The sequence below is a fragment of the Pelodiscus sinensis genome, chromosome 5, assembly GCF_049634645.1.
Source record: "Pelodiscus sinensis isolate JC-2024 chromosome 5, ASM4963464v1, whole genome shotgun sequence".
In the NCBI taxonomy this organism is placed as follows: domain Eukaryota; kingdom Metazoa; phylum Chordata; order Testudines; family Trionychidae; genus Pelodiscus; species Pelodiscus sinensis.
This window is the reverse complement of record NC_134715.1, coordinates 83,062,997-83,078,296: the sequence shown is the minus strand read 5'-3', so window position 1 is coordinate 83,078,296 and position 15,300 is coordinate 83,062,997. Positions and strand designations below refer to the sequence as shown.

At 38.1% G+C, this 15,300-nt stretch overlaps 1 protein-coding gene across 1 annotated transcript in view; it reads right to left on the bottom strand.

The window, feature by feature from the left end:
• Positions 1–15,300, bottom strand: part of SGCZ (sarcoglycan zeta) — a 795,948-nt gene that overhangs the window by 74,363 nt on the left and 706,285 nt on the right. The window contains exon 5 of the mRNA XM_075930376.1: positions 11,866–11,988. Within this exon, the coding sequence (XP_075786491.1) occupies positions 11,866–11,988 (123 nt within the window). The remainder of the gene's footprint in view (positions 1–11,865; positions 11,989–15,300) is intronic.

Below are 15,300 nucleotides of genomic sequence, written 5' to 3'. Positions count from 1 at the left end.
ACACTTAGAACACATCAAATTAATCTATTTTTATTGTTTGTGAAAAGCTTGTTTAGGCGTAAAGCACATAACAGTGAAGAATAAGCTAATAACTGAGGCTTAGATGTAAACACATTTTCCATAGTTCATAAAGAGACAAAGACCCATACGTTTCTTGTCAAAAAGATAAACTGTTTAGTATAATTTGCAGAAAGCATGAGAAACTTAGTGATAAGAACCCTCCTTTAAGTGTATGTAAATATCGTTGTAACTAAATTTGTTTACCTATATGGACTGTTTTACTGGTCACGTGAAATGTATGGAAGCCAAAAATATTGTTATTTTGTTTAAAGGACTCCCTTTTTACTAGATTACCCCATAAAATGTAGCACTAAGATAAGAATGAGCAACAAACTGCCCATGAGATGGATGCAGTTCACGAAGGTTCACCGGGGTTTGTCTACGAGATGCTTTCTTAAACTGAGTGTCTTCAGGTGCTGCTGCTTGCAGCTCCCATTGACAGCAGTTCACCATTCCCAGCCAATGGGAGCTCTGAGAAGGGGTGGCCTGGCCTGTGCCACTTCCTACAGCTTCCTTTATCTGGGAATGGTAAACCATAGCCAACAGGAGCTGTGAGCAGCTATACCTGCAGATGCTCAGGTAAATAATGTGTCTGTCAGTGGTGTACCCGAGTCAATTGCATTCAGCCTGTGGGCCACTTATCACCCACCCTTGCATGAGGTAAAACAAAAGTGTTCAAGTAACAGATTTTTAAATACTTGACAACTTGCAGACCAAATATTGTTTTCAGCTTGGAGCAAACTTGGATCAAACTATATCAACATACAAGTGGTTGTTTCATTGAGAAAGTGGCAAAGTTCCTTACAGTGGTGTCTTGGAAATAAATATGGAAAGGTAGGTTTCTTACAGGAAGAATAGTGACAGGTATGCAGTGAAGTATGAGTCAACATTCATCACATTTGAACAGACATGTCAAATGTCACATAACTTGAATTACATACATGCATTTTCAAAGTTTGTCAGACTTTCCTGCACAACATGTGAATAATAAACATCATAATTATTACATAATTAATAATCTTAAAGGGGAAGATTACCAGCTTTTCACTTTGGAAATGTGAAAGATAGGAAGGGCCCACACAATTTTACAGACAGAATACTTATCGAGGTCAAGGACTTGGATTTGTAAGTTGTGTAACAATGACACAAAAGGATTTTAAGCAGCATTATTTTGTTTCCAAGCACAATACTGAAAAAGTGCTCCGTAACCATTAACTGAAAAGAGGGAAAAACTGAAATAAAATTAAAGTGATAAAAAGTGGTAGACCATAACATAAGGCTGCACAAGTTAAAAAATAAGTATATACTGAATTAAAGAAATAAGGTATATTGTTTATAGTTCAAAGTTTAGTAATTTTAATATTCATACAACTTTGGCACAAAGCTAATGACAGTTCCATGTATGACTAGGGTGTTGGTAGGTAAGATGTTTGAGATCAAGTAAAGATCGCTCCAATACTGCAGGAAGAGTCAAGTTAGGCATGTTCAAGTCTATTCTTATGTTCTTAAGATCACTCTTGTACAGTTGCTTCCAGACTAACATAATTAAACAGATGCCACCAAAACAAGAATTCAGGGGTCTAACATGTAAGTAGGATGAAACACTGATTAAAAATCGATGCTCTTTTGCTTTAAAAACTCCAGGGTTCCATTTATGCCAATTCCTTAATAAGCTTATAAGAAAACAAAAATATTCCCTATACTGGAATTTTAAATTTTCAAATGAATTCTCTAATCTAAGTGGATATACTGCAGCCAAACATCAAATCTCTAGCAAGCCCAGATAAAAGTAATTACTGATTGTAGACCAGACCTGACACTATTAAACTAAGCTCTCTAGGAATGTCAATTAGACAGGAACTTAACGGTTTGTCCCAACTACATGTAGACTCATGCAAAGCACTAAAATCTTGCCAAAAGATGGTAAAATCCCCAGCTTGGGAAATATAAAACTTCCTTCATATCACAGGTCTGTGTACTATTATGTATATTTTCAGAAAAACCTGATAAGATGATGAGTCTCTGTAGGTTTTATTTGTCAATTTATATTACACTATATGACATGATATGACTGATGAAACCTGGCAAGATGTCACAGTGTCAAGCATCAGATGGAAGCAGGAAAAAAATGTATTTTTCTCAAGCGGACACTGTCATAATCATAGTACCTTGGAGTAGTATGTAGGAAGTAAAAGGGGGGAAAGGAGGACTTTGAAAAAACAGGAACAAACAACAGTGAACAGAAAAAGAACAATATTTTGAATAGAAAATTGAAGTCTTCAGGTTACAGAAACTCAAGATTGATATTACAGTATCAACCAGATTTTGTTTTACTACTTAACTGTGGCCTTCAGGTTTCTCTCAGGAATCACTTTGTTAATTCTTTGTGAATTAACCCACTACATAGTCGGCAACTTTTGTCACGATTCTAATAAGGCTACAGAAATCCACAGAATCAAACTGTTTCTTCCACCTTTGGATACTCAGGAAACTTTGGTATACCGTGAAATCTAGCATAAGATATAATAACAAATCTTTAGGGATTGGGGTGCATAATTTATGAAACGAGGCTGCGGGAACTCAGTCTGTTTATTCTGCAGAGGAGAAGAGTAGGAGGGATTTCATGGTATTCTTGAACTACCTCCAAAGAGGATGGAGAGAGGATGTTCTCAGTGGCAGCAGATGGCAGAAAAATGAGCAATGGTCTCAACTTGCAGTGGGAAAGATATAGATTGGATATTAGGAAAAACTATTTCACCAGGGCTATGTCTAGACTGGCCCCAAATTCTGGAAAAGGGATGCAAATCAGGTAAGTCAGCATAGGGAAATCCGCGGGGGATTTAAATATCCCCCGCGGATTTAAATAAACATGTCCTACTTTCAAATAGGAATAAGAGATCCTCCGGAAAAGGATTTTATTCCGGAGGATCATGCCAATCTAGATGCTTTTTTTCCGGCTTTTCCCCAAGCCGGAAAAAAAGTGGCGGACATGTTTATTTAAATCCGTGGGGGATATTTAAATCCCCCGCGGATTTCCCTATGCTGAGTTACCTGATTTGCAGAATTTGGGGTCAGTCTAGACGTAGCCCAGGAGAGAGGTGAAGCATTGGAATAAGTTATCTAAGGTGGAATCTCCACCATTAAAGGTTTTTAAGGCCAGGCTTGACAAATCCTTGGCTAGAATGATTTAGTTGGGATTGGTCCTACTTTGAGCAAGGGGTTGGACTAGATGACCTCTTCCAACCCTAATCTTCGATGGTTTGGGAAAATTAACCATTAACTAGGTGCTATAAGACATATAGCTTTTTTATTTACCCAATCAGAATGCAGAGAACCTTATCTTATGCAAGAAGTGTGGCAGTAGCACACTGGTAAAGCCAGATATAGAGAAAATGAATTATTATACATACTTCCAGGACTAGCAAAACATGGAGGCTGAAGCTGTATTTTTGTTTTCGGCAAGAATTACAGTTATGGATTTACCCATAGCTTCATAACTAACCTTGAAATGTTATAAATATTATACTAAAAGATGAGTGTAGGAGTTTCAGTTACTTTGCCACTAAAAATAATGGAGTCAGCATAGCCATTGACACTTTACCTTACTGAGAACCTCAATAAATGATGAAAATACTTCATTCCCACATTGCATGCTTGCCAAAGTTTAATTTAAAAAATCTTTATGATATAGAGTTTGCTGATATAATTTATAGAACTTCTATTTCTCTCTCATTCCACCACCATTTTCTGATTCTCTTTACACTGTGTTATTTCTTTTCTACTTTATCACTCAAAGGGAGAAAAAAGGCTGTCAGGTTCTGAAAGCTTGCATTCTTGTGATAAACTTAAAATATCACATCTTCCTTTTTATTTTAAATTATAGAACATCAGCAAGACAGGGAGGTTACTTCTGAGAATTGATTCTAGGGAGCTGATGGATAAACAAAATGTACAAACCTACACATTCAAGGTCCTCCACTTCATATAAACACTGTGTATGGAGGTGCTTTAGTAGTTCTATAGTTGATGGTGGGTTTCATTTTTTTTCCATGGCACTATAGTGTATTTCACTTAATTAAGAAAAATAATTTACATAAATGTACATGCCTCAGCCTGGACATATCTTTTGTTTTCTGCATCTTTAGCTCCTTCTTTTCAGAGTTCTGAAACATTTTACAAATACTCCTTTTCAGGTCTTCCACCTTTTTGGAGCCCCATAGAATCATAGGGCTGGAAAAGACCTCAAGAGGTCATCAAGTCCAACCCCATGCCCAAATCAGGACCAACCCCAATTAAATCATCCAGCCAGAGCTTGATAAGGCTGGCACTTAAAAACCTCTAGAGATGGAGATTCCACCATGTCCTCTGGTAACACATTCTAGTGCTTCATCACCCTCCTCATTAAATATTTTTTTCTCATATCCAACCTAGACCTCACCTTCTGTAACTTGAGACTCCTTGATCTGCCATCCGTCAGTACTGAGAACAGCTTCTCTCCATCCTCTGTGGAATCTCCCTTCAGGAACTTGAAGGCTGCTATCAAATCTTCCCCTCACTTTTCTCTTCTGCTCATGAAATACGCCCATATCCCTCAGTCTCTCCTCATAGGTCATGTTCTACAGTCCCCTAATCATTTTGGTTGTCCTCTTTTGGACCCTTTCCAAAGCGTCCATATCTTTTCTATAGTTGGAGGCCCAGAATTGGACTCAATACTCCAGATGTAGCCTCACCAGTGCCAAATAAAGGGGAATAATAACTTCTCTAGATCTGCTGGCAATGCTCCTCCTAATGCACCCTAATATGCCAATAGCCTTCTTGGCTACAAGGGCATACTGTCTCTGCACTTGTCCTTGTTGAACCTCATCAGATTTCTTTTGGCCCAATCCTCCAATTTGTCTAGGTCCTCTGGACCCTATCCCGGCCCTACATATCTACCTTTTCCCCTAGCTTAGTGTCATCTTCAAACTTGCTGAGGGTGCAATCCATCCCCTCATCCAGGTCATTAATAAGGATGTTGAACAAAACCGGCCCTAGAACTATCTCCTAAAATATAACAATCTGGAATTATTTTCAAAATTTCACGTGGGACTTCACATTATGAAAAGTGTAACATGGGTTGCTGGTTTTTTTAACTGCCTAAAAAATCATTCAGCCTCTGGTTTCTCAGCCATAGCTTACATTTCATTACGGTGGATGACAGAACATGAACACTTTGTGGAGGGAAACTGTCCTTTCTCACCCTGAGACTCCTATTGCCAGGCTTGACACATCCTAGGGAGGCTTCAGAGGAAAATGGGGAGCATGGATATTGGCCACAGCCTGGAAAGGAGATTTGAGCAGCGAAGCTTCTAGTTAACTCTGTGCACCCTGTTACCCCCAAGAACAGATTCAGGGGTCCCAGAGCAGCCCTCCTATTCCTTACATCTAGGTTCCCGATATAGAATCATAGAATATTAGAACTGGAAGGGACCTTGGGAGGTCATCAAGTCCAGTCACCTACACTCATGCCAGGATCAAGCACCATCTAGATCATTCTTGATAGATGTTTATCTAACCTGCTCTTAAATATCTCCAGTGATGGAGACTTCACAGCCTCCCTAGGAAATTTACTCCAATACTTAACTACCCTGACACTTAGAACATTTTTCCTAATGTTCAACATAATCCTCCCTTGCTTCAGTTTAAGCCCATTTCTTCTTTTCCTAACATAGGAGATTAAGGAGAACAGGACTTTTACACTGCAGTAAAGAATTTTTATTCAACGTCTCTGAAGTACTTGGAGCACTGAAAACTTCCCTTTGAGTGCACAGGAAAGTTTGAGTGGGCCCTGCTGAGAAGCGTGTGTGTGTTGGTTAATGTACCAAGCAGTTTTGCCATTACCATACAACAATTCCCACCCTAAGTTTGATAGATGAGAATCACCTTTTTGATGAATGGACAAAAGCAAAACCAATCATATGCTGTCACATGTCCCCCACGGTGCCTCCTGTGGGGAGTGTGGTCCAGGACACAGTTCCTAGCCTCCCCGGTGTCTCCTTTATGGGGGCAGGACCACCCCACAGTTTCCAGTGACACTGGCAGCTCTAGGGGAAGAGGAGCCAGGACCAGGTCATGGTTCCCAGGTCCCCTGGCATCTGCTCCTGTAGAAGGCAAGGCCAGGACGGTGCATCTGCTCCTCCCCCGAGCATCTCCTGGGTGGGGAGGGAGAGCTGGGGCAGTGCTGTATGGCCCCGAGTGTGGTCCAAGGGCTCAGGGCTAGAGAGTAGAGGTATGGGGCAGTGGGGCCACTTACCCAGTCCATTTCCCAGCAAGATGGTGAGCCCCAGACCCAGCTAGCCACTGTTCTGCTTGTGTGGTTGTCCCCAGTGGTCATGCCACAATATAACTCTCCGCCAATCAGTCCCATCCCTTTCCATGTTGTGGAAAACAATCGAATTCTAGGCATATCCCATTTTTTTTCCTGGCACAATCAAACCCTGACCTTGTTTTAAGTTAGAAGAGGAAGTTGCATAGCAAATTTGGTGGTCCTAGCTCTTACCATTTAGGAGGAGTTCTTGAACAAATGGTCTCTCAGACTGTACATTTTTAAAATATATATACACAGATAACAGTGCAGTATGTTTTTTAATGGGGGCTCAGTCATTTTAATGTAATTTTGAACATTTGTACTGCATAGTGCTGATTGATTGTTGTTGCACTCACTTCAATCAGAGCATTTTTACCAGGTATCCCATATTAGGCTTAGGGAAATATGGTCACCCTAACTAAACTGCATTTTTCAGCAAATAAACTATGCTTCTGAAAAAAAAAAATTAGCCAGCTTTAGCAATCCCAAATATAGCCAACCTCCCACAAATCAAAAAGATTACCTCCAAAATAAAAACAAACAGGCCAGATTTATTCAGATTTTCCCCAGCATTCGCACACATAGAAAGAACATATTAAAGCAATATATAAGTAAAAATACATCAGTTTGATCATTTAAATAAATCCACACCTGTATTCCCAAGAAGATCCATCTCCATACCTTAAGTCAGCTTTTCAAATGTACTTAGCACACAACAGCTCCTACTGAAAACAATCAGAGCTGACAAGTATGTTTAACACTCTAATCCTTACTACATAAAGCTTTGAAACTTGAGAACTTTTTTATTGCATAAGTAACAGTAAATAGCATTACCAAAATATATTAAGTGTTCTTTTTGGCCTTTCACCTGCAGACACTTACATGCATGCTCACCTTTACCTAAGTGAATAGTTCCCATTAAATTCAGTGGGACTATTCACATGAGTAAAACTAAACATGTGCGTAAGTAACTGTAGGATAGGGGTTTAGCTTAAACTCAGCAGCCACTGTATATACAAATAAATGTTAGGCCATAGCTATTTCAATTCACTCTAATATAATGAAATCCTGATGTAGAGGACTGGATATATCCCATTATCCCTGAAACTCAGCTAAAGGTGTCAAAGCATCAGTAACTCAAATTTTCTGGTCTTTATGGGTAAGGAAAATTTTTCAGCACTTTTTTTTAAACGTATACTTTTGTTACAAGGAACTGTTTTAATTCACATATTTATTGGCCCAATTTTCCCTAATAGTCCTATTGAAGTCAATGCAGCCACAAAATATAGTTATATAATACATTGCTTTTCAAAGTCCTTAAAAAGATATACCACATCTACAGCACATACATTAGTTTCCCTAATGGTGAAAACCTTATCACTTTTATGTCCTTTGTTGGATACATTTTCTTTCGTACACTTTTAATAGCTACTTTGAAAGCTTATGTCAATTGTTTAAGAATGACTGTCTGCCTATTTAACAATGTGACTGGGAGTTTGGATCCCAGTGGAGCTGTAGGATGCTGCTGCTTTTTTCTTCTAATGCTTTTCTGATTAACCTCTTTCAATGTCCCATCTATTGTGATAAAAGTCTCTTAGACCTTCTCTCTGTGAAGCGCTCCTCTGAAGCAATGGATAACCCCTCCTCTGTTTTTGTAAACAAACAGAATTAATGCTATTCCAATGGACACTGCAGTATTTCTAAACTGCCTGATAGGAAAAGACTTTGATTATGAAGTACCAGCACGAGAAGAGAAATGTAGGCTGTGGAAAATAAGGAGAGAGCAGGTAGGAATGGAAGAACAGAAGTGAATAAAAATTATTCTTTATCTATTCATCAATAATCTTGTATACAGACACCTTTTATGATGCTTTAAATAAGTTTGATTAGCTTTTTTTCCCCTCCACTGGCTGTGCTTCTGGATTTCCTGGATTGAGTCTAGACAAGAATTGGATGTAGCAGAACAGAATGAGAAAACCATTTTGATCTATCTGGCCTGTCTGTAAAGAAAAAATCTCTAAAATCTCACAAAAAGCTTATGTTTAAGAGGAAATTACAGCTTAACATTACAGATAAAATAGGTTCAGATTGCTCCACTTAAATATGGGCTCAAAACAGAACCATCACACTTGAACTTTAGAAAAGTGGGATCAGAATCTGAACTTCATAATTCAAGCTTTTCTTAAAAGTGAACTGACATGGTAGTCTTGAGTCCAAACGTACTTGAATTGTGGATAAATTCAGATTTATATCTAATACTGGATTAGAATTTAATGACTCAGACCTATAAGGCCTTTTTTTTAAAGTATAAAAGGCTTAGATACTTATTTAAAACTACTGTACATACCTTATCTGAGCCTTTAAGGCTCACCCAACACTACAACGAAGTATAGCATAATGTATAGATGCACCTTCTAGGTATTCATGTTTAGGAAATTCATGAAGAAGATTTAGTGGCAATCTGTTTTTCACTGATAGTATATAAATATTATAGACTTTCACAAAACTGGATAAATTGCCTCCCATGTGAGAAATTCATTCTAATTCTTCAGATTAAATTGCAGCTCAGAAATAGACTTCCCCTTCTCAAATTCAAGGTGGGCTTGTTTTAGGAGAGCACAACTTGGCCATACAAAAATTAGACTTGACATATTGGGTATGTCTAGACTACATGGCTCCGTCGACGGAGCCATGTAAACTAGTTTACCTGGCATAGGCAAAAAGGTGGGGATTTAAATAGTCCCTGCTTCATTAAAATAAACAGCTGACCCGGCACAGTGTAGCAGTCTAGACATGGATCTGTCGGCTGGGGAAGCCTTTGCCGACTGATCGCTTGTGCCGCATAACAACCTTTTAGGGACTTGAAAGCTATGTCATGTCCCTTCTCGGTCTTCTTTTTTGCAGACTAAACAAAACCATGCCTCTTAATCTTCCCTCACATATCATGTTTTCTGGAGCTTTTATCATTATTTTGCTCATCTCTGGACTTTTTTCCAATTTGTCCACATATTTCCTGAAATGTGGCACCCAGAACTGGACATAGTCCTCTAGTTGATGCCTAATCGGTACAGAGTAGAGCACAATTACTTTTCTGTCTTACAATACTTCTGCTGATACATCCTTGAATGATCTTTGGGTGTATGATTTTTTTTTTGCAGTGTCCCACTATTAACTCATATTTAGCTTGTGGTCCACTATGACCCCAGATGTCTTTTCACAGTACTCCTTCCTAGGCAGCCATTTGCTCTTTTGTATGTGTGCAACTGATTGTTTCTTCCTAAGTGGAGTACTTTGCATTTGTCCTTATTTAATTTCATCCTATTTACATCAGACCATTTCTCCAGTTTCTTCAAATCATTTTGAATTATAATCCTACCCTTCAAACATATGAAACCTATTCCCATCTTAGTGTCATCTGAAAACTTTGTAAGTGTACCCTCTACACCATTAACTAAATAATTGACAAAGATATTGAATAGATGCAAAACTGATCCCTGGGAAAGCCCAGTTGTTGTGCCCTTCCCATATGACTGTGAACCCTTGATAAACTACTTTCTGGGAAATTATCCACCCAACTATGCACCTACCTTATAGTCACTCCATCTAGGTTTTATTTCCCTAGTTTGTTAATGAGAGGGTCATGCAACACTGTAGCAAAAGTCTTTCTAAACTCTAGGTACACTACATCTACTGGTTTCCCCTTATCTCCAAGGTTTATTGCCCCGTCAAAGAAAGCTACTAGATTAGTCTGACATGATTTATTCTTGACTTTTGTTGGGAAAAACATCTGGTGTTGGGGACAAAAAACTCCCAGCCCCTGAGAGAGATTTTGTCTTTACCCTTCCCTTTATTGTTGACAAATAGCCAGTGTAGACTCTGCTGTTTGTACTGTTGAGAGAACTGCCTTCCACCAATATCGCACAGTGCCTGCCCTGATGTCTGTGCTCAGTGATTTGTGATCTGTCCTGTCCTGTGGGCATGTACCCTCCCTTTTCAAAGTTCTATAAAAATATCTGACAGCTGAGTGATCTTCTCTGTTTGGGGAATAAACAACAAATCACTGGAATACTTCTGTGCTGCCCTGCACTGGAAACACAGTGGCAGAAGAATGCTGCTGCAAGAGACGGTCTGGAGAGACTGTTGTGCTGCTTTGACATTCCTCAGCACTGAGAGATCACAGAACTACAAGAGAATCCTGGGAAGCACAGGGACCAGCTCTGCCTTTCCACTACATCCAACTGTGGGATACATACCCATATTGCTTTGATCTTATTTGTTAACAGGGTGCTAGCAATCTGGCCATTAAATGTCAATAGTGGGAGGCAGAAAAATTGGTTTGACTGGTTTTCACTTTTAGCAACATTTGCATGTCAACACCACTTTTGTCACCAAACCTTCCCAGAGTAGACGTAGGCTGACTGGTCTGTAATGCACTGGGTTGTCGTTATAATTATAGATGGGCACTTTATTTGCTCTTTTTCAGTCTTCTGGAATGTCTCCTGAATTTCTTCATGACTTTTCAAAGATGATAGCTCTACAGCCAACTCTTCAAATATTCTATGTCATATTTGAGTTATTTTTAACTTGTTCTTTCCCTATTTTAGACTCTGAACCTACTCCATTTTCACTGTAAATCAGTATGTTAGGTGTTTAATCACCACCAATCTTCTGAATGAAAACCTAAACAAAGAAGTCATTGGATTCATCCACCATTTAAACAGTTCCTGTAAATGTTTCTGCTCTTCATTGAGTAACTGGCCTACCCTGTCATTGGTCATCCTCTGGCTTCTAATGTATCCATAGAATGTTTTCTTGTTACTCTTTATGTCTCTAGCTAGCTTGATTTTGTTTTGTGCCTTGGTCTTTCTAATTCTGCTCTTGTTTCTTGTTTTTTTTATATTAATCCTTTGTAATTTGACCTAGTTTCCACTTTTTATAGTACACTCTTTTGATTTTTAGATCATTCTTGATCTCATGGTTAAGCCAGGGTAGTCTTTTGCCATATTTCCTAACATTCCTATGCAGTAGAATAGTTTGCTCTTGTGCCCTTAATAATATCCTTTTTAAAAACTGCCAACTGTCTTCAATTGTTATTCCTGTTAAAGTTGGTTTTATACATAGTACATAATCACAGCTCTTACAGAATTAGGAGGGGACATTATATAAGCAAAACCTTTCAAAATGGCACATATACCATAAAGCAATGTTTTATTAATGAGGACATAAAATAGTCCCCATTAAAAATAAAACATACAGTTTGTGTTTACTCATCCAAAGGTATTCTGAAAAGCTCAAGACCTCACTGTGAATGCTAAGAATCTGTCCCATGTTAGTCATTCATTGCCTTTGGAAAAGAGTTTATGAAAGTCTGATAGGTACAAGCTCATTGAGGAAAATTAACACCAGGGTTATTTAAATGAAAACTTAAATATTGTTTATAAACCTGAGTGTTAGTCTACCTGTTACTTTGAGTCTGTCAGCTCCAATGATGATCTCATCTTCATCTGCCGAAAACAACAACTTTTCACTTTCACTTGCTCTTACTTCAAATCTCTTACACTGGGCCTCCACAGCATCAGCTCCTGCATTTGAGAAATATGATACTTAATCCAAGAAAACTAATTGAAAAGATAAATTATCCAGACTTTACTTTGAATCCTAGAAGCATATCCAGTACCTCAAGTTTTGAAAAATATTTTGGATTCAATATTTTTGTCAGTTGTAGAACATTTTCTATTATAAAATCTTTCAAGAGTTTCATAATAATTATTCAAGTATTATCCATTAGGATAGAATTTAAAATAATAAAAATAAATAATGTGTATAATTTATTTAATTGACTTTAACGGAAAGAGAGTCCAGAATGAAGAAATTAACTCAAATTCTGAGATCTTGAAATGTCAATACAGAAAGGTTCCTTTGATTTTATTCTGTATAACTTCCTGTTTTGTGCCAGTTGGAACAAAAGGTAGGCACTGACATACTCTGCTATCACAAACAAACCAACAAATTCATTTTGTGGAAAAGGTATTTTTTCCAGGTTAATTTTCTAGTCCTGTCACATACTTTCATTATTTGATATAGTAAAAAAAGAAAACAGATGCACATTCTTTTGTGGCATTTACTGTTTGACTTTTGATGCTATGGAAGAAAATTCCTAAATATCTTAAGGCACCTATTGCCTTATAGCTATAATACATCAAAGTCCTAATGTATTGGCCAGAGTATGGTGAACAAGTTTTAGACAAATACAAAAAACCAACAAATGGTCTGATCTATTTGCTTTGTTTTGTCTATAAAGTGCTACCAGACCTTTTGTTGTTGTTGTTTTTGTGTTTATCCTGTACAGAGTAACCCCCTGAAGTTTTAGACAAATAGCAATTATCAATTCCCTATCTAATATATTTAGAATAAATCTCTCTTTCTTCTCATACTTCAATAAATATTTTCCTTTTTTTTTAAATGTAGCCTCTTTTACTTCACTCATCACTATCAATGAAGCAGAGTTAAAATTCTCCAACTGAGGGGAATGAATGACAAACTGCGCTCCACTGACAAACAGTAAGAAATCCTTAGCCTCCTTGTACAATGTTATTCTATAACACTCCTAGGTTCTCATGCATCCCCACTAATTTAGTTCCATTTATGAGTGTAGATTCCCTATTTAGGACTAGATTATTGCCTCAAGACACACACGCAAGAGATTTTGGGAATGGTATTCTAAACACCACCTTATAGTTATCTGAGTTTACTTACTAGCCTTCCAGCTCCGTTGAAATCAGCAGATCTTTTACAGTGAAGAATGCAACTGCTTACATAATGCTGTAGTCATCAGTTGAATTCAAAAATGGCCATCATCAAAAACCGGAATCCAATCAGAGATATAAAAGCCCTAACAGCCAATTTTGAATTAGGACTAAGGCCAAATTAAAATAAAATAGATTAAGCTTTTGGAATGATGATTACCCCAGTAGAGTGAAATTATACTTACATTATATAGAAGCTAGAATTATATTTAGACTATCAATGCAGAAAGTTTATAGTAATATAGGTGCAGCTCCCTTTCTTTGAAATTAGCACTATATTTGTCCTGTTGTAAAAGTGCCTCTTATGTAGAATGTATCAAATTCTAACCCCGTGTCAGGCATTTACTTTATTTTTAACATCTTCAATCTGATCATCAGGTTTTGCTACAATTTTCATTTACTGTGGTTAGTGAAAAAAGTGAACAAGTTTCTGAAGTGTTCTTTATAACCACATGATAATGAACAAACCCTGAGTCTCTCTCAGAATCCCCACATCTCATTGACAGAGGCTCATTCCTGCAAAGGGCAGAGTACTTCCAGAGAGGCATTCCCTTCCAGTGTCTTGACAAACACACAGTAACTAGGGATATAATATCCGTTTAATCAGATAACTGGTTACATGTCATGTTTGCTTGGTTAACCGCTTACATGGGTGTGAACAGGGTAAATGGAGGGCTGGGGGCTTAAACAAGGAGAGGGTTTAAATGGGGCTAGGCTGGGCCCACGATCAGTTGGGGCTGCTCGGACCAGGCCAGGCCTATTGCACTGCACTGCAGGTTGGTGCAGCTCTGGCCAGGCTCACTGCACCACACCATATTGCAGGCGGGTGGGGAGCTGCTCCAGCCTGGCTGTCCCACTGGTTTACTGGTAACCATCACCATTAAGGGTGATGCTTACTGGTTAACAAGTTAACCATTGACATCCCTAATGCTAACCACAGGAACTATGAACCCCTAAAGAATTGGTTAGTTTGTAATCCCTAATCACTATAAAACTAGGATGAAAAGATAAATACAGCTCTATAACGTGGCTTTTTTTTACTGAATTGAGAAGTCCTTGTATTTATATAAAAGTGTATACTTCTCATGCAGTATCTGAACTGTGTGGTGCACATGTCCCTCAAATCCCATTTAAGGGCTTGATCCAAGTTGGTGTGAGGTTTCTCTACTACCACTTGCTTTTTTATGGCAGGGTGTCTGGTAAAAAAAAAAAAAAAAGTAAAATAGTCCTCTACTACCCTTATTTCTGAAGTCTTCATAGGACAAATGACTGACCCACCAGTACATCAGGATTTCTTTGTTAAGATTAGCTGGTGGCACTGCCATCTCCTTCTCATATAATCTAAAAATTTGAAAGTGGACGACATATTTCTCCATCACTCTGGTTATTGGGTAGCAAAAAAAATCTGTTTACTCTGCTTAACTTAGTTTGGGCCTAAGATTCCACTGTACTAAATGTTATTCTGCTTAAAAATGAGGAGTAACATTAGTTCAAACCAAGGGGCTTGGTTCGAACTAACTCGTCCTGGCGCACACTTTCACTATCGAAACAGCTGTTGAGCGGACTAACATGCCAGCGAGATCATGCTAATGAAGCATGGGATATTTAAATTCCCGCTTCATTAGTAATTTCGGTCACCTACATTTGAATCCCTAGTTCGAACTAGGGAGCAAGTGTAGATGTACCCATATAGACAGGAGGGAGAATAACTTTGTGTAGGTTGGTTGGACTCTACACTCCCAAGGATTATGGAATTACTGAATAAGTATCATGTACAATCAAATTATAGACAACTATCAATATTCTTATCTATTATCAGTCTTTCAGCATTGCTTGAACTAAGAAAATCTAAATGGGATACCAAAAATTAGACATAATTAGGAATTAAGTTCATGTAAGAGAGAAAGAGTATGCATTCTGGGAAGAGAAGTAAAAATATAAGAAGGGAGACCAAGAAAGAATTTGACGATCAAATAGCAAAATACCACAAAATCTAAGAGCAAAAAACCCTTAGCATATCAGAAAGCAGGAAGTCTGCCAAAGAGTCAATGGGACCACTGCCTGATTAATGTGCTACAGGAGCACTCC